The following is a 25,439-nucleotide window of genomic DNA, read 5'->3' as shown; positions in this document are numbered from 1 at the left end:
ATATATATATATATATATAGATATATAGATATAGATATATATACACCTGTGTGTGTGATCTCATGCGCTTCATAGTGTGGCAGAAATAAAATGTGGTCACCCTAATTCATATGTGTGTTTGTTTCTTGTGTAGAGAACCATCTCAACTTCTCTCCAGAAGCTCCCTGCTGATAATATGGTTATTGACCGTTATTGATCATGATCATTTATCTTAAAATGCTGAGGGAGCAGAGAAGAGTTTTTATGCTCTCTCAGGAACCAATTAATAAGGAAGTGTGCGATTGCTGCCTTCTGCACAATTTCATGTGAGGCTTGAGTGGAGTCTTTATATTAGTAGGGAAAGGGTTATATTGTTATTGGGCTCTAGACAGGTTGATTGAATGTATGGGGACAATGAAGATGATGTTATGTCTGCTGGGCTCTTTTAGGGCGCGGATAAAGTTATCCATTATAATGTTTACTTATGTGGAAGAGGCTACGTAATGCTGTGTCTCAGGGGTTAAGACTGACCTCAGCATTCTTGTATTGTTATATTTTGTGTGGCTGTCCCTGTGAAGAACCTGGCAGAGAGACTACAGAGCATCACAGTGCACTGAGCTTGAGGCAATGCAGAGCATTATCGAGTGCTGAGACAGAGCAAGAACACAAGCGTCGCAAACAGTGAGACTCCTGTATCCCTTCTATTATTACACTAATCAGATTCCCTTTTTTAAATACCTGTCTCATCTTGTCCTGGTACATGAAGTTTGGACTTTGTTACCTCTTGCACTCTAGTTTATCACTTCTGAATTTTACTTCACTATTTGTATGGAATGAATTCTATTATAGAGTAATGTTCTCATGGTTTTCACTTCCCACATTTTCTGTTATAGAATATATGTAGAGAAAATCAATGATAAATTAATTACCAGTAAGAGAATCCAGTCCTCTGTCTCTTTGCTTACTCTCAAGCATTGCTTATTCTGTCTCTTTATGTCAGTGTATCTACTATTTGTCTCATATTGCTTAGCTCTTTGTCTAGATATCTGTCTCCTTAGCCTGTGCTTGTCTTTCTGTCTAATGGAGTCTTTAGTCAAATTTGATACCTTTGATTGGACAAAGAAAGTGATATAAAGTTAAATAAAGTGGACCCCTAAAACAGATGGGGACATTAGCGGGGCTAGAGCAAAGGTGTGAACAGGATGTAATTACAAATGTTCAATGAGGTTCCACCGAGAGAGGGTGTAGTAGACAGAAGTCTGTTCCTGACCAAAAGACTATGAAAATCGACTGGCTGCTGGTATGACACTTTTGTAGAGCGAGCTGACATATTATACAAACATCTAGAATATTTTCATAGTAATCTGGTCGAAAACCACCTTGCATAAGATATGCAACCTGCTAGCACTTTCTATGAGGACATTCTATGCTGTACTTGTAAAGGTTCCCAAGAAGGGAGAGAATAATGGCAGTTTATCCATGTGTATATTTATATATTCCTTTGTGTATTTATTTGTATAATTTTTAGTGTGAGCTTGTGGATATATATGAGTGTGTGAGTCAATGCATGTACATATTTGTCAGAACATGCTTGCATGTTATTCTGGGTTATTCTGGGTTATTATTTCGATCTAACCTGCATGCCAACTGATTTTATATGATTCATCTATTGTAAATTTTATTTGAATATATATGTATATAATAATGCAACATATGTTTTTTCAGAAAGTATTTTTAATGTCTTGTGATTTCTTGATATAGGTATTTGGGTATGTATATATAATGTGCGGGTGCAAAGCATGATAGCTGACCCAGGGGCGTACCTAGAGTATTTGGCACCCGGGGCGGATCCTGTAAGTGGCACCCCCCCCCCCAAATGTAAAGACATCTACAAAATTATGTTGGCAAGAATATTTATTGCACCAATTTGTAACCAATTTGTAAAATCTGAAAAAATAAATTAATAACTTATAAGTAAAATAAATATATTTAAATAACATTTACTGAACATATAATAGTGCTTTCTTTAATAACCCTCCAAAAAAAAAACAGCGTCCACATTGCCCACATAGAACCTGACCAGCACCCAAATTACACACACACAGGACGTGCCATCTTTGCCCCCAAACAGCCCAGCATGAGTCAGCATTGTTCCCAAACAGCCGAGTGTACGCCATCTTTGTCCCATAAACACGCTACCTGTGCCATCTTTGTCCCATAAACACCCTGCCTGTGCCATTTTTGTCCCATAAACACCCTGCTTGTACCATCTTTGCCTTTCTGACAAATCAACTATACACCTATGATTAACACAAACACTTTTACAGTCACTCACTAATTCACTTTCATTCACACAATTCATTCACACAAATTATTTACACATATTCATTGATGCATTCTCACAAATTCATTAATTCTCTCACTTATTCACACAATTCATCCACACATTAATCCATTCATTTTCGCTCTCTCATTCTGACTCTTTATTTCAATATTCTTGCTACCCTCCTTTATCCCTATCTACCCCTTCTCACTCCCTTCTCCCTAACTATCCCCTATCCCCCGTCTCACTCCCTTCTCCCTATCTACCCCCTCCTAACTATCTACCCTCTCCCCCCTTTGAAGTTCACTTACCTTTCAGGAGTCCTGCGGTGGGGGTGCAAGGCCCCTGCCTCCCAGCTCTGCCACTGTATGGAACAGTATAGAGTGATGGGAGTTATGATGTACTTTAGAGCATAATTATATAATGAAAAAGACATTGGAAATGGTACAGCATAACACCCATCACTCTCACACACTTACCAATCCACATTTACCAATCCACATTTACCAATCCACAGATTCCACACATACCAATCCACATTTACCAATCCACACATACCAGTCCACAGATTCCACACATACCAGTCCACAGATTCCACACATACCAGTCCACAGATTCCACACATACCAATCAACATTTACCAATCCACGCATACCAATCCACAGATTCCACACATACCAATCAACATTTACCAATCCACGCATACCAATCCACAGATTCCACACATACCAATCCACACATACCAGTCCACAGATTCCACACATACCAATCCACAGATTCCACACATACCAATCAACATTTACCAATCCACACATACCAGTCCACAGATTCCACACATACCAATCAACATTTACCAATCCACACATACCAATCCACAGATTCCACACATACCAGTCCACAGATTCCACACATACCAATCCACATTTACCAATCCACACATACCAATCCACAGATTCCACACATACCAATCCACACATACCAATCCACTCTCACTGTCACTGAATGTTTTCCTACCTTTCTTTTCTTCTTGCAGCAGTCAGCTCCTTTTCTTCCTCTTCGCTCCTCTTCTTCTGTCTTCTTCCGGTTCAGAGGGCACGGACGGCGGTGGGCGCGGCTTCAGCAGCAGTTGCCGCGCGGATCGCGAGGGAGCGGTATCGGAGGTCTTTAACAGACCTCCGGCTCCCTTGAGTGATTTTAAGCCGGTTCAAGGGAACCGGCTTAAAATCATTCAAGGGAGCCGGAGGTCTGTTAAAGACCTCCGATACCGCTCCCTTGTGAGCATTTTCCTCCAGCGGCGGACATTACTGTCCGTCTCTGGAGGGGTGCCGGGTGCCGGCAAGTTGGCACCCCCCTGATGAGCGGCACCCGGTGCGGACCGCCCCCCGCTAGGTACGCTACTGAGCTGACCTAGGATTTGGTTGTGAAGCAAAAATCAATGTATTTTAATATAGAGCTATTGTAAAAGGAATCCTTCTTGACTTAGGCCTTCCCCTTTATGGTGCGCTTGCTGAGCATGGACAGGTGCCTGCAGGGTTCAATCCCACAAAACATACAAACCTAGAACCTACATCTGCTAGCTACCCATTAAAACTAAAGTATCCTGGGCAATAGCAACTCATGTGAATTTGGTGATACGATCCGCACCATAACAGCTAGACGGACCTAAATTATGCTAATTATGTATGGGTAGAATGGGTGGAGCTTTGGGGTAGTGGGTGTGGTAAATTAGTAAGTAATTGAAAAAAGTAACTGAAAACTGGGCTGGAAAGTGTACCTGAACGTTGTTTTCAAATGTTGGCAACTATGTTATGGTGCCTCTTAAGATAAGTGGAGAAGGAATGAGAGATATGTGACAGCAATGGTTGTGCGTATGTATATATCAATCACTATACGAATAATGGACCAGTGTGAGTTTGTCAATGTCTATGCATGAGTTAGTGTGTGTGTGTGTAACTTCCTAATAAGATGTTACTGTATGTACATAAGAATTTATGAGTATGTCAGTGTGCTTGTTTATGAGGATCGGTGTGTATTTTTTGATGAGTTGTCAGTTTGTGGATTCCGCACAGAGCTCCTGACAGCCTAAGAGCAGTCTTCTTGGCCACCCACTCTCCTTAAGTCTGTGTCTGTGTCTCGCAGCCTCTTGCTTTTTCATTCCGTATCTCCACGCCCATGCAGTGTGTGGATGGGAGGGAGGGCTCCATTTGGGATTCATTCTCCTGTTAGCATCAGAAACATTATGTGAGCTGCCGGCCCTGCTTGTGAGTAGATACACCTGTAAGAGACCGTGCCTATTTGTACATAGATCTATATAAATAGATATACGCATATATATGTTAGCAAACCCATGCTGTCTCTTACTATCTTTCCTGGTAAGTGATTAAATTAAATGCTATTGCTCACATAAATAACTTACACTTTAATAATATCAGTCTGTATTAGTGCTATAATGTGTGTGTGTGTGTGTATATATATATATATATATATATATATATATACATATATATATACATATACATATTAGTTAAATCTGTGTACGTACAATAGTTTGTGTATTTTTGTGTCTGCTACATGCAAATGTTTTAAATTATATATCTGTCACTCTGTCAGTGTTTTCAAACCTGGTTTTTCGAGGCGCATTAATAGGACAGGATTTAATAACTACCAATTCCAAAAGGGAGATACATAAAATCCAGACCATTGGTTTGCTTTGAGAAATGTATTTTGAACTACTGCTCTATGTCAATAAATAATCTTGTTTAAGGTTTGTGTATTGATATGTTTAAAAGTTATTTTAAAATATGTTTATAGTTTGTAAAATTGGATATGCTGTATGTGTGGCAGCATATGTGTAGGAATGTACACACTATAAAGCAAGGAATCTGCTCTCCCAGTAAATATACTGTAAATAATATAAATGGTAAGTGGCGGGCTAAGCAATATATTTCGGCATATAAAGTGACTGCATCTGCAATATTTATACTTGAGATAGATGTTCTTAATAGCATTTACTAGACTTAGGCACCGGCCAACTCTTTGTGTTCATCTTCGTCTCCGTTTCTGTGTTCAGGCGAATATTCGTGTGCATTCTTCGTGTTTGTTTTTTCCTTGTTTTTTGTAGAAGGGGTTAATACGGGGTTAACTCGGTACGCATTACGCAGCAGCTTTAACTCTTGGAGCGGGAAGACCAGTGGTCTCCCCTAGCCAAGTTGCTGCACCAGGATTTTAAAAGTCTGTACGAGCAACTCTATTGGTCCACGGCAGGGGCCTCCTCTGCCATCAACCAATGAAGTGCAAGTGCTGGTGACCAATAGAGTCTCTCGCACGGCCTTTTAACTCCTGACGGCGAACCTACGGATTTCCGCTCCCGTTAACCCCTGCGATGCTGTGTCGATAAGGTAGGCTAGATGGGGAAGGGACCAGGGAGATTTGTAAAGAAGATGAACATGAAGATTCTTGTGTGTCGTCGTATTCATGTACGTTTTGCCGCCGCCATGTTTGGTATTCGGGGTGAACAATGAAAACACACCCTTCGTGTTCGTTTTCATGTTCACCCGAATACCAATGCACAAGTCTAGCATTTACTAGTTTATATATATGTACACACACATTTGTATGTGTTACCATATCATACAAGTATATCTGTATAGAAGTATATCTACATGTCTGTATCTTACAGCATTTTGTGTTTAATCTAATTGCCCAATGTTCATAATTGCTACTATTTTTATTGTGCCAAGAAACCCCAGGAAATCAATACTTATCAGAGTTCATGCATGTGAACAGGGATTTTGTTATTAAGCAGACGTTACCCTCAATAAACAGAACTGGACTGTTTTCGATGTTGGCTGTTAGATTATAATTTCATTGGAACACAAAGTGTCTACTAGATTTTAATATATGGTTTAATAAAGTTAATTTGTGTATATTGTGACAAACCCCGTTGCATGAGGGCCATACATGTCACTTTTAGGGGTCCTAAGCACAGTCCTCTGGAAAACCTCCCCCAGACAGCATACAGGTATTGCCTCAATTGGCTCAGGGATGGTCTTCTCGTTCAGGGCCTCTCCTTGCCCTGGGAGCTCAGGGAACTTCCTCTTCCCCCCAACAGTCTCTCTGAGTATCAGGCTCCAGGGGTTTTTAATGCCCAGCACCTGTGCCTGATGCCGGCCTCAGAAATCCCGTACTGCATCCTGCAGACTTCTAGCCTCCTGGAAAAGCCGGCATGGATTTTCCACAGAATGGGGGAATGGAGCATTGGCCCACCCTGCTCTCCAATTGCTCCCCCCCAGGGACCCATATTTACATTCTGGATAGCACCTGTACCCAAATGCCAAAATAAGCATCTGGGGTTTACACCGTCACAATATGTACAAATACAATACACATACAGAGCTAGGAACTTAGAAAATTAAGCCAACCAACACTGTTCTGAATAGGAAAACATTGTTAGCGGCTAGTTCCTACCCATGGTCTGATGTCAGAAGACCATGTGACTGATTGGTACAAAGAACTACAGGAAGAAGCAGCAGCGCGGGATGTGCAAATGATTACAGATGGGTTGTGCTGGGCTGATTTTGTGCTCCTGCTTCTTCAACAACATGGGATGTGAGGATGAGAGCTTTAACAGAACACTGCAAAAGAATCTGTTTACGGGGGGCGTGGTCTGACGGAGCTTGAAGATGGCCGCACGTTTGTAGAGCTCTGTCGTCTGCATGATCACTAAGCGGCTTCTTTCGTTGTCAGACGCTCGTTTCCAGTAACGGACGTACTTACCTGCTCGGGGATACGTGTCTGGGTCCAAAATATGACTTCCAGGGCCGCGAGGAAGCAGGACCGGCAAGAAAAACAGGACGGCTTCTTCACACCACGACGCAAGATGGCGGAGAAGGCACAGGAACTGCCTAGCTCTGACGAAGCATCACCAGCTTCTGATACCCATACTGAGGATCCTGAAGTAAGTCTCCAAATCTCAGAAAAATTTATTAAATCTATGCTGCAAGATTTACGTAATTCCTTACAACTTGACCTGAAAGAGCTGGCTAAGGAAATCAAAACTGACATACAAAATTTAGGTGAGAGGACTTCTCACCTGGAAAATAAAATGGAGGACTTTAGCAGTGCACATAACGATCTGGTGGACCGCTTTAATGCCTTAGAAGAAGACCATGATGCTCTTAAACTTAAACTTGCTGGTCTGGAAGATAGAAGCAGGCGTAACAACATTAGAGTACGGGGTATTGCTGAATCTGTGACACTCCAGCAGCTTCCAGATTTCTTAACAGGCTATTTTAAGGCCCTGGTTCCTGAGTTATCTGATCTAGATGTCACCTTAGATCGGGCTCATCGCCTGCCCAAACCCAAACATCTCTCTCCATCTACATCCAGGGATGTCATCACACGTGTCCACTTTTTTCGGACCAAGGAAAAGATTATGTTGGCCGCCCGTGTCTCTGCTGATGTCCCTGAGGCTTTCAAGGGCCTATCCATTTTTGCTGACCTGTCTGCCTTAACCCTCAGCCAGAGACGGTCATTTCAACCAGTTACCTCAATCCTGAGACAACATAATATCAACTATAGATGGGGTTTCCCCACTAAACTGCTCATTCATCGCAACGGCGTCTTGCAGGTGATTCACACTCCTGAGGACGGTCAGCGGCTGCTGGCGGATTGGAACCTATCGCCTCTACCTTCCACCTCTGCTCGGGCACCTGCTGTCCGTCTACCTAAAGAGTGGTCTAAAAGATGAATTACCTATGCTTCTCTAGTCGCCTTTCAGAGATGTCATTGTCCACACTCACATTGCGAGACATTCATTGAATTGTCAGTTTGAATACACTTTTTTTATTTTTAATTTTTTTTTTTTATTTATTTATTTTTTCCCTCAACACTTCTTGCGATCCGATACTCTCCAGCGCCTCTACGGCAGGATTGCCGTGCCTTTACTCTTCTGGATCGCATGCCATGGCCATACTTCGTACCCCTGCGCACACTTCAAAGTACTCTGCATAGGGCAGGCTCGCTACTCTACCTCAGATGCATTTCTACAGCGTGTTTGGAGCCCGCTCTTCTACGCTGAATATTTTTGTCACGTCCCACGCACCCACTGACACTTTCTCATCCTATCTGGAGACTTTATGATAGTGATATGCTGTTTCCACTTGCTCCTGGTAATTTCTTTTTTTTTTTGTACACAATCAATCCTACTGGGGATCCGCTCTTCTACGGCGAGCCTGACGTCCGTCCGCAGCCATATTCTACATCATTATATACATCTCTCCATTATTGCTGACGGGGCCATCGGCACTTTGCCTCTCTGACTTTTCCACAAGGAATTTGGAACACAAACTTTCTCATGACTATTCTGTTTCGGTCCCCCGACTATACTGTGTATGTATGTATCTATATGTATATGTATATATATATGTATGTGTGTATATATATATGTATATGTGTATGTGTATTTTTTTTTTTTTTTTTATTTCGCCGAGTGTTTATTCATTTATTGCCTGCAACCGTCTCGATCCGTTACACATTTCTAGTTCTATGGTTATATGTTACTGATCTCTGGTGATCTTTGACATCCTCTACACCCCCCGCCTACTCTGTAGGTTATGTTTGGTGCTCCCAGTCTCTTAGACGTGGGACCGCCGACACGTAAAGGTTTCCTAAACCTTCGTTCTTTCTGTTTATTTTGGTTCTCTTTGAAGTGCTACTGCTCATATTTTGTGTTTTCTCGCCCCCGGTGGTACCTTTCTACTGATAGTGCTGTATCGACCTCCACCCGATCCTTACCATATGCTCCCCTCTCTTGGATGGTGAGGGTTGGCCTGTTGCAATTGAGGGCCCAGAATTTCTTACTGCTGGAATTGGTGTGGCAGACTTTCCTCCTAGACGGGTGGCGCTCTGGACCGTACAGCTACAGGACTGGCGAGAAGGCAGATTCCAGTGACGTCACGTATTCCTATGGGGTAGGACCCTCGTTCACTTTCTCCTTTCATTTATTTTATTTCCCTATCGTTTTTAGCGGCTCCTATACTTTTATCTACTCACGCCATGTCTATCACTATCTTGTCTCTTAACGTCAAGGGATTGAATTCCCCATATAAACGTAAATTAGCATTACAAGAGGCAGTGACATTTGGTGCCACTATAGTGTGCTTCCAAGAAACCCACTTCATGGCAACAAGGGCCCCTAAATTGTTTTCCACTGCCTTTCCCACCCATTACTCAGCTATGTCAGATAACAAGACTAGGGGAGTCTCTATACTTTTTAGTAAAGACTGCTCCTTTGATTTAAAGCACAAATATTCAGACCCAAGTGGTCGACTGTTAATACTCACTGGATCCCTTGATGGTACTCTTATCACGATAGCTAACATATACGCCCCAAATTCCGCCCAACTGCCATTCCTTAGACGAAGCCTAGAGAAATGTGAGCAATTACGTGAAGGCCGGTTGGTTCTCTGTGGTGACTTTAACTCTGTCATCAACAGGACTCTGGACTCTACCTCCACTTCATCTTCTTCGATCCCTCCACAATGCGTATCCATGCGCCCCTCTAAATTGCAACTCCTATTAACTGAATATGATCTTCACGACGTGTGGAGGTGTCAACACCCTAACGAACGTGACTATACATTCCACTCGGCCCCACATAATACCTACACTCGCATAGATTTCTTTCTCACAGACAAAACCACTTTACAACATGTTCTCTCCTCTCACATAGGCGACATCACATGGTCTGACCATGCCCCAATCCTGCTCCGTATACCCATCTCCACGCCATTACCTAGCGATAGACGATGGAGACTAAATGAATCCCTACTCCTGAAACCTGCTATATTACAAACGCTTCAGACTGAACTTCAAAACTTTTTCTTGACAAACACGACTCCGGACGTCCCAATTCCTACAATATGGCTAGCACACAAAGCCTTTATAAGGGGCCTCTTTATCCAACAGGGCGCCCGACTTAAGAAACTATATACTGGTAAAATTACAGACCTTAAAAACCGATTGTGTTCCTTAAATACCCTTAACAAACTACAACCGTCACGAGCTTTAGCGCGCCAATTAGCGGCTGTCCAGGCGCAATATCACCAGCTTTTACTTACCCACTCAGCCACCGCTCTACGGAACACCAAACAACTGTTTTACTCAAAAGGCAATAAAGCCGACAGGCTGTTAGCCCGTAAGCTTAAAAAACGACAGGCCGCTTCTAGAATTCCCTTTCTTTCCTCTCCGGATGGAATACCCCTTAGGAACCCCAAACACATAGCCAACGCCTTCGCCCGCTACTACGCTGGCCTATATAATTTAAAAGACGATACAAATGTCTCTCAACCCTCCCAGTCCTCTATAGACAGCTTTCTAGCCTCTGTTCCACTACCGCAGCTTCCATCGGGCTCGCAGTCGGCTCTTTCAGACCCCATCACTGCTTTTGAAATTAAATTGGCTATTCGCAGCCTTAAGCCTCATAAATCCCCAGGTCCCGATGGTCTCCCTAACTCCTACTACTCTGCCTTTGCCGAAGTCCTTCTCCCTCAGTTGACTGACCTTTTTAATTTTTTTTTTCGGACTGGCAAAACTCCCCAGGAAATGCTGGAAGCCCTCATAATAACGATCCCTAAGCCAGGCAAGCCTACAGACAAATGTTCTAATTTTCGCCCTATCTCCTTACTGAACACAGACGTCAAACTTTATGCTAAGGTGTTGGCTAACCGTCTCAACACCTATCTACCCATTCTTATCCATAAGGATCAAGTGGGATTTATCCCCGGACGACAGGCCACAGATAATACCAGACTTCTTGTTGACATTGTAGCCACTTCCGAATCTTCACGAACCGACTTGTTACTTCTCTCCCTTGACGCCGAGAAGGCGTTTGATCGCCTACACTGGGCCTATATGATAGCTACTCTTAAAGCATTTTGCATCCCTGATGTCTTTATCACTGCTATCCGTGCCTTGTATGATTCCCCATCGGCGAAGGTTTTCTACTCTGGATTCTACTCCGACAGCTTTTCTATCACTAACGGCACCCGTCAGGGTTGCCCCCTATCCCCTCTCATTTTTGTATTAGCGCTCGAGCCCCTAGCAAATATGATTCGGAACCACAATCTTATTCATGGCTTTGCTTTTAAAGATCACACTTATAAAATTAGTTTATTCGCGGACGACATTCTTTTAGTTCTTTCTCAGCCTTTACAATCGCTCCCCCCTCTCTTGCAACTCTTGCAAGAATACGGCAAACTCTCCTACTATAAGAATAATGCTAGCAAGACACAGGCACTCCCTCTCAATATGTCTCCCAATGCCCTTCTATCCCTGCGACAGCTATATCAATTTGATTGGAGGACTGACTACCTGACCTACTTGGGTATTAAACTTACTAAACGCTTTTCCTCACTGTTCCATACTAATTTTACCGCTTTATGGCCGTCGATTAGGAGAGATATCCAGACCTGGACTAAATTCGAGATCTCCTGGTTGGGCCGTATAGCGGCTGCGAAAATGGCTACCCTCCCAAGATTAATGTATCTTTTCCGTGCATTACCGATCCCTGTTCCCGCTGCTACATTACGACACTACCAAGCTACACTCACTTCGTTTATTTGGATGGGCAAAAGGCCACGATTGGCCATGACAACCTTAAGATTCCCGAAGCGTAAAGGGGGGTTGGGCCTTCCGGACCTTCACTCATACTACAAAGCAACGATGGTTGCCCAACTTTTGACGGCTTTTAAGGCGTCTGAACGGCCCCGTTGGGTGGAACTGGAGTCTGCCTTCTTGGTACCTTACCATCTCACTGAACTGCTGTGGTTTCCTCCTTCCATGGTCCCCAAGTTGCCGTTAGCTCTCCCTAGCACTAAATGGTCCCTACGACTGTGGAGGGATATTATGTCTAGACTGTTACCTTTCCCATCTGCCCTTCCTAGTGCCCCTTTATCGATATTGGCTCATTTTTCTAGAAATCTCCCACTTCAGTCTTGGATTGGCAGGGGTATCTATACGGTCAACCACCTCATGGCAAAAACTAGATTATGCACATTTCCAGAACTCCAAACTCGCTATGGTCTTCCTCTTTCAGACAAATATACTTATTTCAGAATCTCTAGCATTTTACATAAAGTTTTTTCCAATCCAGATCTGGGGGGAGATCGTAGGCTCCTTACCTTTCTGCGATCTGCGAGATCTCCCAGGCACGCTATTTCAATTTGTTATGAATCCTTGGTTACCCTTTCTTGTCCAGATAAGTTACCGTATATGAGGGCATGGGAGAGGGAGCTAGGTACAGAATTTTCAAGCCATTTGTGGTCAGTCGCGATATCTAACTTTATTGGTATTTCTCGTTGCTCCAATCATTTTGAGGCAAATAGGAAGGTATTATTTAGGTGGTATATGGTCCCTGGCCGCTATTTTCCCAACCTGCCCCAATGTATGCTGGAGATGTTTGAAGGCCCCTGGGACGATGAGTCACATATGGTGGCATTGTCCTGTTCTTCAGCAGTTTTGGAGGATGGTTTTTGCTCTTCTTAACTCATTTATAGTCCCCGGATTACTCCCATCCATCCAGATAGGTTTACTAGACATGCTACCTAAAAGCGCTACCCCCTGCTCTAAACCTCTGGTCTTACACATTCTTGCCTCAGCAAAACGGCTTATAGCACGTCATTGGAAATCCACTAGCCCCCCATCTATCTCACAACTTAAAGAAGATTTGCTCTTCGTGGAAACTATGGAAGCCATGTCTTACAAACGCTGTAACCGCTTAACAACTCACATGAAAATGTGGTCACTCTGGCGCCTCACTGCTTTGCCATTCTTGAATGAGTCGTTACTGGGGCTTGACTAGGTTCGTTATCCCATGGCACTCCACGCTATTTCTGTGTTTGCTTTTTCCTCTATGCCCTGGAGTCGCCACTTGGGTCGATGACAGGGGGCGCCGGGGGTGGAGGTGACACTTTCTCCCTGACACTTATGTAGCACTTCATACTTGTTTGTTGTTGTTTTTTTTTTTCTTGTTTTGTTTTATTATTGTTTTGATGTTTTATGCACCTACACGAACTGATATTTTGTGTAGAGACTCTACTAAACTACCACTCCACAACTTTACATACTTGCTATGTCTAACCGCGTTTCTCGCTGCTCATGGTATCTGTATGTTTGGTTGCAGGGCAACCTGCTGCACCTCACCCAGGACATTACATATATTGATATGTATATTTTGAATGTATGCAGAATGGGTTGCGCATTTCCTAACTGCGTTATTCTCTTTTGTTTCTGTTTTTGATTCCTATTAACATGCACAGAGACATTTACCAGTCAGCCTAGTGTATGACATTGTCGCCTGACTTCCCACATATTGATCTGTTTTAAGCTCTTGGGTGAGCTTTTTTTTTCTGCTTATGTTACACTTTGTGAAAATGGTGGTCTACTTAATTGTACATTTATGTGCTGACTTCAATAAACACTCTTTAACACAAAAAAAAAAAAAAAAAAAAAAAGAATCTGTTTACAGTGAGTATCTCTCTCTTTGTCTCTCTAGGTGCCAGTGAATGTGTGTGTCTCTCTCTCTGTCTCTCTCTCTCTCTGTGCCATTGAGTGTGTGTCTCTCTCTGTGCCAGTGAGTGTGTCTCTCTCTCTCTCTGTGCCAGTGAGTCTGTCTCTCTCTCTCTCTGTGCCAGTGAGTCTGTCTCTCTCTCGCTCTTTTGGTGCCAGTGAGTGTATGTCTCTATCTCGGTGCCATTTAGTGTATGTCTCTATCTCGGTGCCAGTGAGTGTGTGTGTCTCTCTCAGTGCCAGTGTGTGTGTCTCTCTCAGTGCCAGTGAGTGTCTCTCTCACGGTGCCAGTTATTGTGTATCTCTCTCTAGGTGCCAGTGAGTGTGTCTCTCTAGGTGCCGGTGAGTGTGTATCTCTCTCTGTTTCAATGAGTGTGTCTCTCTCTCTCTCTCGGTGCCAGTGAGTGTGTCTCTCTTTCTCGGTGCCAGTGAGTGTGTGTGAGAGAGAGAGCGTGCGCGAGTGTCTCCTCGAGCGCGCGAGTTTCACCGAGAGAGAGCGAACGTGAGCACCGCCTCGAGCGAGAGAGTGAGCGAGCACGAGTGTCGCCTCGAGCGAGAGAGCGCGAATGTCGCCGCGAGAGAGAGCGAGCACCGCCTCGAGCGAGAAAGAGCGCGAGTGTCGCCGCGAGAGAGAGAGAGAGAAAGTGCCGCCGAGAGCGAGGGACCACACAGGTTTAAAGTGAGAGAGCAGTATGAATCCAGGACAGATGGAAGATTATTGGAGTCATAAAAAGGACACATCGGTACCCATTAACACAACAATTATTTAGGGCTGCAACTAACGATTATTTTCATAATCGATTAGTTGGCCGATTATTTTTTCTATTATTCGATTAATCACATAAAAAAAACAATATGCTAATTTTTCATTTATTTAAAATAAAAACTTATAATTTACATTAAGATGTGTCATTAACACTGACATAATAATTAAAGCTATATTTCAAAGGAACCCAAAAAAGTTTTACTAGTAAATATTAATTCATGTAAACAATTTTTTTATATTTAATAAAAACTATGAGAAACATGCCTCTTGTTTATATTTTCTTTTATTTGCCAACCTGCCCCCCAGTTATGCACATCTCACCCCCAGCTTGCCTCCCTGCCCCAAAAATGCCTTATACCTTATATATGCTACTCTGCCCCCATATATGCCTTATACCTCCTATATGCTACTCTGCCCCCATATATGCCTTATACCTCCTATATGCCACTCTGCCCCCATATATGCCTTATACCTCCTATATGCCACTCTGTCCCCATATATGCCTTATACCTCCTATATACCAGAGATGCCACTGTGCCCCGATATGACTTATACCTCCTATATGCCACTGTGTCCCCCCCTTATATGCCTTATAGCACCCTAAATGCCACTGATATGCCACTCTGCCCCGATATGCCTTATACCCCCCTATATGCTAGTGGGGCCTCCTGATATGCCACTCTGCCCCTATATGCCACTGATATGCCACTCTGTCCCCTGATATGCCTTATACCTGTCAGGGTACCAGTGAATCAGGACGTAGGCAAAAAGGTACGGGTCAAAATGTTTATTAAAATAAAATAATAACAAGAAACCAAAACATAAGACAAGCGGGTGGTCGTAGAACAAGCCAAGGTCAGGAGCCAGAACGGGTAGTCATACGAGCCAAGGTCAGGATTCCAGAAATCCACATAGTCCAAAAGCAGGCAGGAGTCAGCACCAGAATGGGAGTCAGACAGGCCGGGTCACACACAAGAATCAAACACTGGAGGCACGCACTCACAGGTCCAGAACCACGAAAGGGCAACCAGCAACTGAACTAGCTGGTTAATATAGTCAGAGCCTGCAGGAAGAGGAGGGGTTAACTTGGACATAAAAGTAGAGGAAGTGGGTGCGGCCTAACAAACAGAGAGCCATGAGGAGGAAAGCCAGTACAGGTAGGCTGAAACCCTGACAATACCCCCTATATACCACTGTGCCCCCCTGATATGCCTTATACCCCCTGATATGTCACTGATATGCCCTTTACTCTCAATATGCCACTGTGCCCCGATATGCCTTATACCCCCCTACATGTCACTGTGCTCCGATATCCCCTATAGCCCCCTATATGCCACTAATATGCCTTATACCCCCCTATATGCCACTGTGCCCCCCTGTTATGCCTTATACCCCCTATATGCCGACATGCCCCCTGATATGCGTTATAGCCCCTTTATGCCACTGTGCCCCCCTGATGGAGCACCGGAAGGTCACGTGATGCCGGCGTTCAGTAATAGAAGCCCCAGCAGAAGTGGAGAGGAGAAGCCGAGGATGTCTGCACGTATCGCATAGACACCCACCGGCTGACAGAGAGGAGAATCCAGGTCTTCTGCAGCGCTGCAGGGGATCTGAATTCTAGTGTTATAATCCGATCTCTATTTGAGGTTGGATTATAGAAGGATGGGAGTTTTTCCGAGCATTTGGTCTGAAAAAACTCATTTTATAAATCGATAAAAATCCATTCAACTAATCGATAATGAAAATTGTTGACAACGATTTTCATAATCGATTATTATCGATTTTATTGATTCGTTGTTGCAGCCCTACAATTATTTTTAGGAATATTTATGGGTATGTTATGAAACATAAAGTAAAAAAATCTAATTGACAATGTTTCTGGAATTTTTCTTGCCTTTATGACCATGACATGCAGATGTGTGTTGTACCTAATCGCGGTGCCACTTTACAAAGTATCAGATGAAATAAACCAGTTTCATTCATTTTTAACAATCCTTAAACCAGTTTTGACCAACACATCCTTACCAAGCTAAATAAAGAACGCAAGCCACTGCAGCCCTCACAAAAGAAGGGACAAACATGGCCTACCTCAGGCTATAAACAGTGAACCATTGGAAAGTAAGCTTTGTTTTTATTTATTTATTAAAAGTGTTTTCTATCTGTAGAGCATACTGTTGATTAGGAAGACATTTATTGCTCCTTTTTTTTTTTTTACTATCCTGAAACTTGCGACTGCTGGTCACCCTCTGAGTCCATATATCCTCCCTCCACCTTCTATGGGTCAATATACTACCCACTCCACCTGGTCATCATGAGCTGCAAGGGCAGCAGCAGGTCTGTGCATGTAACAAGGTTAATTAAAATTAATTAAAATCATTCCCTTTATCTTTTGCAAATTTCTCAGCATATAAAGGTTCATTAGCAGCATAAGAACTAGGAATTACTGTGTGAGCTGGAGCTTCAAAGAATCCCTTGCAGTATAAGAAATGTGGATTGTTAGCCTTGTAAAGGACCTGTGTGAGCTGAAGGTATAAAGGTCCTTTAGCTGGATGCGAACTAGATTTCTCACTATGAACCATCTAGTTCCTATCCCTGTAAGGGACCTGTGTGAGCTGGAGGTATAAGGGTTCCTTTGCAGTACAAAAACTATGGATTGGATGCTCATAGCATTTTAACTAAAAAATCAAACAGGGGGGGTATTTCCTACCCAAACGTTATTAACCTTCATGAGGCTACCATGTTGACACACTATCTGGCATGGGACAATAGCTCAAATAACCTCCCCAGATGGATACAAATAGAGCAAGCAGACATCAGGAAGTGTAAATTATATTCTTTATTCTGGGCCGATATTCCCCACTTAAAGGGGGTAATCAAATCGAATCCAATAATTTATGATACATTAAAATCAATCGATAAACTTAAAAAGAAAGTAAAATTAAATTCCTCCTTTTCACCTTCCACTCCTATAGAAATTTTACAACTTTATATTCAGGATATTGATTTAACTAAATGGATTAATGGTGGTATTCATTGTTTAGAAAATATCTTTAATCAAGATTCACTCATGTCCTTCCCTCAGATTAGAGACCACTATTCCCTATCTATCTCTGAATTTTTCTCCTATATGAGAATTAAGAACTATATGAAGCGGGTAAAATTGGAAATAAATCCTGACATAGAACACTGGCTGGCATTACACAAAAAAACAAAAACAAATTTCAAGCACAATTACATTAATGCAAGGACTCTCCACAGACGAGAAAGACTTACCAATTGTCAAGTGGGAAAGTGATTTTAATATCGAGATCGGATTAGAACATTGGCGGCACGCTTTTATGCTGGTGAAAAAGCATGTCCACTCGCTAAGCCTGACAGAACTCTATATTAAGATAGTATATCGCTGGTATCTAATCCCAAGTATACTTAAGAAAATCAGCACTAGAAACTCAGACAACTGCTGGCGATGCTCGGTACATATTGGAACCTTTCTTCATATATGGTGGGAGTGCCCCCAACTATTTCACCTTAAGGAAAAATTATTGTCTCTAATTGGCTCCCTTTTTCATACTCAATTTCAATTGGCCCCCCAGATGTTTTTGTTCCATGTGGATTTAGATAAATTCTTATTTAAACAAAAGATCTTAATCGCTCATGTATTCTTAGCGGCTAAGATCATCATGGCCAGACAGTGGAGAAAAGAAGAATCAATTAGTTGGAATATGGTCTTTAATCAAATACAATCTCAATACTTAATGGAAAGAGGATACTTTTTTAAAACTAACAATATCAGCAAATTTGATTAAGTTTGGGAACCATGGAAAGCAGTCCTGACAGCTGGATTAGACGAAACTGTTAACTAAAAGGTACTCAAAATATATATACAAAAAAAACAAAAAGAAAATTCCTTCCATATTAGATTCTCTTTTCTTTATATCTCTTTCCCTGGGCGAACAGATCATCTCACTGTCGATAGTTAACATGCCCTGATAGAATGTTTTAGGTCCCTCCCATGAGGATGTTTGATGGATGAATGGGTTAGAATGTCTGTTTAAATCTTGGTATTTAAATATGCTCAAATCAGCAGGAAATATTAATAATTCTTAAAGCCGATAGAAAAGCATTAGATACTCATTGTACATTTGTAATTTTTTTTTTCTTCTCTCTCTTTGAAAAGAAAAAAAAAACAAAAAAAAAACTATGGATTGTTATCCTTGTAAAGGATCTGTGTGAGCTGATGGTATAAATGTCATTTAGCTGGATGGGAACTAGATTTCCCCCTATGAACCGTCTAATTCCTATCCCTGTAAGGGACCTGTGTGAGCTGAAGGTATAGTTGTCTCTTGGCTGTATAAGGACCATTGTTAGCTGAAGGTATAAAGGCCCTTTGGGTGGATGGGAACTAGATTTCTCACTGTGAGCTGTCTAGTTCCTATCCTTGTAGGGGACCTGTGTGAGCTGGAGGTATAAGGGTCCCTTTGCAGTATAAGAACTAGGGATTGTTATTCTTGTAAAGGACCTGTGTGAGCTGAAGGTATAAAGGTCCTTTAGCTGGATGGGAACTAGATTTCTCACTGTGAGCTGTCTAATTCCTATCACTGTAAGGGACATGTGTGAGCTGGAGGTATAAGGGTCCCTTTGCAGTATAAGAACTAGGGATTGTTATCCTTGTAAAAGACCATTGTTGGCTGAAGGTATAAAGGTCATTTAGCTGGATGGGAACTAGATTTCTCACTATAACGCATCTACGTCTGATCCTTTAAAAGGACCTGACCACAATGGAGCAAAAGGTCTTTTACCGCGATAGAAACTAGCTCTCTTTATATGAGTTGGATAGTTCCTATCCCTGTACAGGACCTGACCACTCGGGGAAAAAAGTAGTCGCAACCAGAAAACATCCGCTATACAGAACTTTACAGCTTTGGGTTTAAACAAACTGTTCTTTATTAGAGACACACAATAAAAAAATCCAGATTGCGCTTAAAATACACAGGCTGTTTAACACATGCACTCTTAAAGTTAACATCCAGATATTTTTTTTTCCTTGTAGTGTCCTGCAAATCACCAGTAGCACCTATCACTGGGAGCCTCCTGTACCAATTGTCTTGCTCCTCGCAGGATTCCATTTTGTTGGGTGAACAATTAGGGGCTGAGGAAGAGGTGCCCAACAGTAACGTCATGAAGAAGAAAACTGTTGTAGCTTTGTTTGGGGTCGTTCTGGGCTACCTGGTGACAGGGGCTGTGGTCTTTCAGATGCTCGAGCAGCCTTATGAGTCTATGCAGCAGGACAGGCTTTCAGAGCACCGGAAAGCATTTCTCGAAATGCACACCTGCATCCAGGAGGTGAACCTAGATGATTTTGTACTGGTAAGAATTATGGTGAGAATTGTTTTTGCTGTGTGCAATTAAGTGATAACGTTAGCTTATAGTTAGAGTTTCAACTCTCCATAAATGCTGAAAATGGAGAATAAAACAACATTTTCAGTTTGAAAAGATATATATATAGATACTGGGTGACCCATTAAGGAAATAACAAAAAATATACAAAATGAAGCACTTAAAGATATAATTTTTTTATGTATTTATATATTTAACATGAATATCATTATTAAATGTATTATGTTTTAATGATACATATTTATTTTCAATTTGACTCGTATATGAGCACATAACAGTATGTTTCACTAAATACACAAACTAGTGTACTATATATATTTTCTTTTACTTTACTTTTTTTAGTATTAAATACTGTATTTTTCTCCCTAACTGTTGCATCCAGTAAATTTAGAGGTAATCATGTTTGGTAGAGCTCTGCTAGTGGAGAGGTTAAAGAATGTTCTGCATGCCTGCATTGGAGGGGTAAGTGAAGTTGTGTAGATTGGTGCTAGTTAGAGAGGGGTTAAATGACCCTCTGGCTCTGCAGCAGGTGAAAGACGCATTGAATTCTGGAGCTGATCTCGCAACAAATGATACAAATGTCACTTCGCGCTGGGACATCGGGAGCTGCTTCTTCTTTGCAGGCACCGTAATCACCACCATTGGTAATGATCATGGGATGGGGGTGTTTATGTATATATTCAAAATTATAGACACACATTAAAGAAAAACACACATTAAAGAAAATGTTTACAAACACAAATTGTTGTTGTTAGTTGCTGTTTTGTTCATTGCATGCTGGTTTGTTTGAAGTTTCTTTGATATAAGGGAGCTAAAACAGCTAAAGCAAAATGGAATGTAGATTTTCTAGATTTTCTAGATTTTGTAGATTTTGTAGAATGTAGATTTTGCATTATTTTGCATTATTCTTTATGGGTATTATGGGTATTATATTATGGGTATTATTCCTAAAGCTAAAACTGGAATAACTAGAACAGACTGCTAAATTGCCACTAAAAGCAATGGGATTTATCCTGCTGGTTGCATTTAGTGTTCTGTTCCAGACTTGTTCCTGTTCCTCCTTTAGACTATATAAAGTTTGGGGTCACTTAGCTGTAACATAAATGCAAAAAGATTTTCTATTGGCCCATTAGCCTTTAAACCTAAACTAGGAAAAGCTGACACATAACGCATTAAAAGTCGGCCATTTACAACTACAATAGTCATTTAAAACATGAACAGTGTTCACACTGGATTTCTGATCCATTTGATTTTCATGGACAAAAATGTGCTTCCCTTTCAAAAACAAGGCCCTACACTTTTGAATGGTAGTAGATATATACCGTATTGGCTCGTATATAGGCCGCCCCCGTATATAGGCCGCACCCTAAAGGTTTGGTGCTTTTTTAAAGAAATGTTTTTTAATAGACATGCTGCCACTCTGCCCCCCCCGAGATATGCTGCCACTCTGTCCCCCCCACAAGATATGCTGCCACTCTGCCCCCCCCCGAGATATGCTGCCACTCTGTCCCCCCCAAGATATGCTGCCACTCTGTCCCTCCCGAGATATGCTGCCACTGCCCCCCCCGAGATATGCTGCCACTGTCCTCCCCCCCCCAAGATATGCTGCCAGTCTGCCCCCCTCCCCGACTTACCAGAGCAGACTCCCGGGTGCAGACTTCCGGGTGTCTTGCGGGGCCGGCGGGGGACATCTACGCAATACGCGTATACAAATTCCGGTGCCGGCAATCAGCGGATGTGCCGGCACCAGAAGTTGTGTACGCATATTGCGTAGATGTCCCTCGCCGGCCCCGCAAGACACCCGGAAGTCTGCTCTGGTAAGTCTTGGGGGCAGAGGTAAAACGCATCGTGCGGACGTTCACCGGCTGCGGCGATGCGCGTAAACAACCTCTGCTGCCGGCACGTCTGCACGATGTGCTTTAACAATCTCCCGGCAAGGGAGATCGTTAAAGCACATCGTGCAGACGTGCCGGCAGCGGAGGCTGTTTACGCGCATCGCTGCTGCCGGTGAACGCCTGCACGATGCGCTTAGACAACCTCCCGTGCCGGCACTCCCCCCGTGGGAAGTGCTGGCAGGGGAGGCTGTCTGAGCGTATCAGAGAGTAGGATGCAGGTCCCCTGCACCGCTGCGGGGGATCTGTATCCTAACCCTGCTGCCTGCCCGGCACCTGGAACTGCATGTCCCGGGCGTCGGGCGCTAGACCCCGAATATAAGCCGCACCCCCACTTTTAAAGACTTAAAGTGGGGGAAAAAAGTGCGGCCTATATTCGGGCCAATACGGTATCTATATCCTAATGTTACTACATGTGTTTCCTATCTATTGTCAGTGGGTCATTATAGTCTCAGTTTCGCTTCAACTTTACTTAAGTGTCTTTGCTTTGATCATTTTTAAGTAATTGCTGCATGACCTTACACAATTAAACCTTACTCAACTTTTTACATTTCCTCTTCCAGGTTTTGGTAACAACTCACCAAAAACAGAGGGTGGGCGACTCTTCTGCATATTCTATGCACTGATTGGAATCCCACTCTTTGGAATTCTGCTGGCCGGAGTAGGGGATCACCTAGGGTCTGCTCTACGTGAAGGAATTGGGAGAGTGGAGAAGGTTTTCCTGGTAAGATCACAGAACCCATTTTTTCCCAACTGTTTGAATGCCAAACTACCCTTGTGATGTAGTGGCATATTTTGGCTTAGGCTGATGAGGCCTAGGGTGGCAGGTCTAGAGGCTCAGATCTTGTCAGCTGGCCTATTTACACAGGATGTATCTGATGCTGTGTGTCATTCCGATCGTAGCATCATTCTATGCCATCATATTTCAGCTCTCAATAGAATCTATTTGGCTGCAGAGGGAGGTTCAGGAGGTGCTGCCCTGGGACAAGGCTTGGGTAGCATCTGACATTCATCATTGTTGTGATGTATTTTAGTAGCAACCAAGTTGAGTGGCTTTTGTACCTCCAAAACAAGTCATGATTGATAGGAACCTATTGGCTATTGATACATGCCCTATTAAATAAAGATCCACTTTGTATTTCCTTTCTAAACTAGCCTAATATCATAGTTGTAATCAAAATCTTCATAATTTCAGAAACCCTAACTGGGGATTTAATTGTTCTAACCACTAAACATTCCTGTTCTCTTTAGAGCTTCTAAATGTACCTCACTAGCGTTTTGCTCCCCTACAGCAGCCTTCAGGAGATGCATTAACTCTGTAAGAAAGATCTTACAGACAGCTCACTTGTCAATAAGCCACCATGAAATTGATTTTTTTTTTGCTTTTACAATTAGATTTTCAGATGTGCTTAGGCCTTTGTACAGACAGTCACATGGGTGGAATGGGAAATTGTTTGCAATGTGTCTTATATCTAGGAGAAATAACTACTTTGTATAGGTGTATTATATGTAAGTAGCTATGCGAGCCTGCTCCTCCAGCGGCGGACATTACTGTCTGTCTCTGGAGGGGTGCCGGGTGCCACCCTGATGAGCGGCACCCGGTGCGGCCCCCCCCCGCCCGCTAGGTACGCTGCTGGCGGCAGCGGTAAGCTACGGTGGCGTCGGACCCTGCGTCGGCGGCGGACCCAGCGGCGGCGCCCCCTGGAGTGTGGCGCCCTGTGCGGTTGCACAGGTCGCACACCCCAAAGGCCGGCCCTGAGTATAAAATTAATATTTGGACTGCTGAAAGTTAGGGGAGGTGGGGATTAATTTAGGGGCAGTTATGGTTAATGGGGTGTTTAGGGTTAATTTAGGGGCAGTTATGGTTAATAGGGTGTTTACGATTAATTTAGGAGCAGTTATGGTTGATGGGGTCTTTAGGGTTAATTTAATGCTGAGGACTAAGGGTTGATTTAATTTATTTAATAAAGTTAACTGAAAGTGCAGTTAGAGGTAAAGGGGACAAACTAATGGGAATCTAAATCCTGTGGGCAGTGAAGATTAATCCTGTATTTTTTAATAAAAGTATTGTCAGTGCGCTGTGAACGACTCTCTGAATCGATGAGCATAATTAGATCATGAAAAAGACATTGGAAATGGTACAGCATAACACCCATCACTCTCACACGTATACCAATCCACACGTATACCAATCCACACGTATACCAATCCACACGCATACCAATCCACACGCATACCAATCCACACGCATACCAATCCACACGCATACCAATCCACACATATACACTAATCCACACATATATACCAATCCACACACATACCAATCCACACGTATACACTAATCCATACATATACACTAATCTACACATATACACTAATCCACACATGTACACTAATCCACACATATATACCAATCCACACGCATACCAATCCACACATATACCAATCCACACATATACACTAATCCACACATATACACTAATCCACACATATACACTAATCCACACATATATACCAATCCACACACATACCAATCCAGACACATACCAATCCACTCTCACTGAATGCTTTCCTACCTTTCCTCTCTTCTCCTTACAGCTCCTTTCCCTTCTCTTCTTCAGTTCTTCTGTCTTCTTCCGGGTCAGAGGGCACGGACAGCGGTGGGCGCGGCTTCAGTGTTGTGCGCCGGGATCTGATAACAAACCCCAGCGCACAACAGCTGTTGCCACGCGGATCGCAAGGGAGCGGTATCGGAGGTCTTTAACAGACCTTCGGCTCCCTTGAGTGATTTTAAGCTGGGTTCAAGGGAGATCCTTGAACCGGCTTAAAATCACTCAAGGGAGCCGGAGGTCTGTTAAAGACCTCCGATACCGCTCCCTTGCGAGCCTGCTCCTCCAGCGGCGGACATTACTGTCCGTCTCTGGAGGGGTGCCGGGTGCCCCCCTGATGAGCGGCACCCGGTGCGCCCCCCCCCCCGCCCGCTAGGTACGCTGCTGGCGGCAGCGGTAAGCTACGGTGGCGTCGGACCCTGCGTCGGCGGCGGACCCAGCGGCGGCGCCCCCTGGAGTGTGGCGCCCTGTGCGGTTGCACAGGTCGCACACCCCAAAGGCCGGCCCTGAGTATAAAATTAATATTTGGGCTGCTGAAAGTTAGGGGAGGTGGGGGTTAATTTAGGGGCAGTTATGGTTAATGGGGTGTTTAGGGTTAATTTAGGGGCAGTTATGGTTAATAGGGTGTTTACGATTAATTTAGGAGCAGTTATGGTTGATGGGGTCTTTAGGGTTAATTTAATTCTGAGGACTAAGGGTTGATTTAATTAATTTAATAAAGTTAACTGAAAGTGCAGTTAGAGGTAAAGGGGACAAACTAATGGGAATCTAAATCCTGTGGGCAGTGAAGATTAATCCTGTATTTTTTAATAAAAGTATTGTCAGTGCGCTGTGAACGACTCTCTGAATCGATGAGCTGTAACCTGATCCCAGAGTCTGTGTCTGTGTGCTGTGCAGATGACTCA

The 25,439-nt window shown here is 43.1% G+C and overlaps 1 protein-coding gene across 1 annotated transcript; it reads left to right on the top strand.

The window, feature by feature from the left end:
- Window positions 1-579: 579 nt before the first annotated feature.
- LOC128467997 (potassium channel subfamily K member 4-like) lies at window positions 580-23,185 on the top strand. The gene is made up of 5 exons (XM_053449776.1): window positions 580-660; window positions 19,687-20,003; window positions 20,560-20,677; window positions 22,489-22,649; window positions 23,177-23,185. Coding segments are annotated over exons 1-5 (606 nt in total). The 5' UTR covers window positions 580-659.
- The last annotated feature ends 2,254 nt before the right edge of the window (window positions 23,186-25,439 follow it).

The sequence above is a fragment of the Spea bombifrons genome, chromosome 10, assembly GCF_027358695.1.
Source record: "Spea bombifrons isolate aSpeBom1 chromosome 10, aSpeBom1.2.pri, whole genome shotgun sequence".
Classification (NCBI taxonomy): domain Eukaryota; kingdom Metazoa; phylum Chordata; class Amphibia; order Anura; family Pelobatidae; genus Spea; species Spea bombifrons.
Note: the sequence above shows the minus strand (reverse complement) of the source record. Positions and strands in the feature narration are given on the sequence as shown.

Bases quoted from the DNA above. Each gene is read 5' to 3' on its own strand.
- LOC128467997 (XM_053449776.1), top strand. The intron at 20,004-20,559 runs GTAAGAATTATG...CTGGCTCTGCAG, and splicing joins ACCTAGATGATTTTGTACTG to CAGGTGAAAGACGCATTGAA. The intron at 20,678-22,488 runs GTAATGATCATG...TTCCTCTTCCAG, and splicing joins CACCGTAATCACCACCATTG to GTTTTGGTAACAACTCACCA.